At 68.2% G+C, this 217-nt stretch overlaps 1 protein-coding gene across 1 annotated transcript in view; it reads left to right on the top strand.

Moving 5' to 3' along the window:
- MAMDC4 (MAM domain containing 4) overlaps positions 1 to 217 on the top strand; it is a gene marked incomplete at its 3' end in the record, with an annotated part of 8,991 nt that overhangs the window by 6,347 nt on the left and 2,427 nt on the right. Inside the window, exon 15 of the mRNA XM_010185634.1 lies at positions 7 to 68. Within this exon, the coding sequence (XP_010183936.1) occupies positions 7 to 68 (62 nt within the window). The remainder of the gene's footprint in view (positions 1 to 6; positions 69 to 217) is intronic.

Raw genomic sequence — 217 nt, 5'->3', positions numbered from 1 at the left:
ATCCAGTGACGTCAAATGGGTCCGCGGCACAGGGCAGGGCCAGGGCTCCGGCCACACCACTGGCACAGGTGAGGGGCCGGCTCCCGTCCCACAGACCCCAGACAGCGCAGGGGACCCCACAGCCTCCTGTCCCCAGGGCTGGGATGTGCCCTGCACACCCCAAGCAGCCCCATACCTGTGGGGTGAGCTCATTTTGGACAGCCCGGGACTGGGGTGT

Source organism: Mesitornis unicolor, unplaced genomic scaffold (assembly GCF_000695765.1).
Source record: "Mesitornis unicolor isolate BGI_N332 unplaced genomic scaffold, ASM69576v1 scaffold29325, whole genome shotgun sequence".
NCBI lineage: Eukaryota > Metazoa > Chordata > Aves > Mesitornithiformes > Mesitornithidae > Mesitornis > Mesitornis unicolor.
The sequence above is the reverse complement of the archived record's forward strand: the minus strand, read 5'-3'. Positions and strand labels throughout refer to the sequence as shown.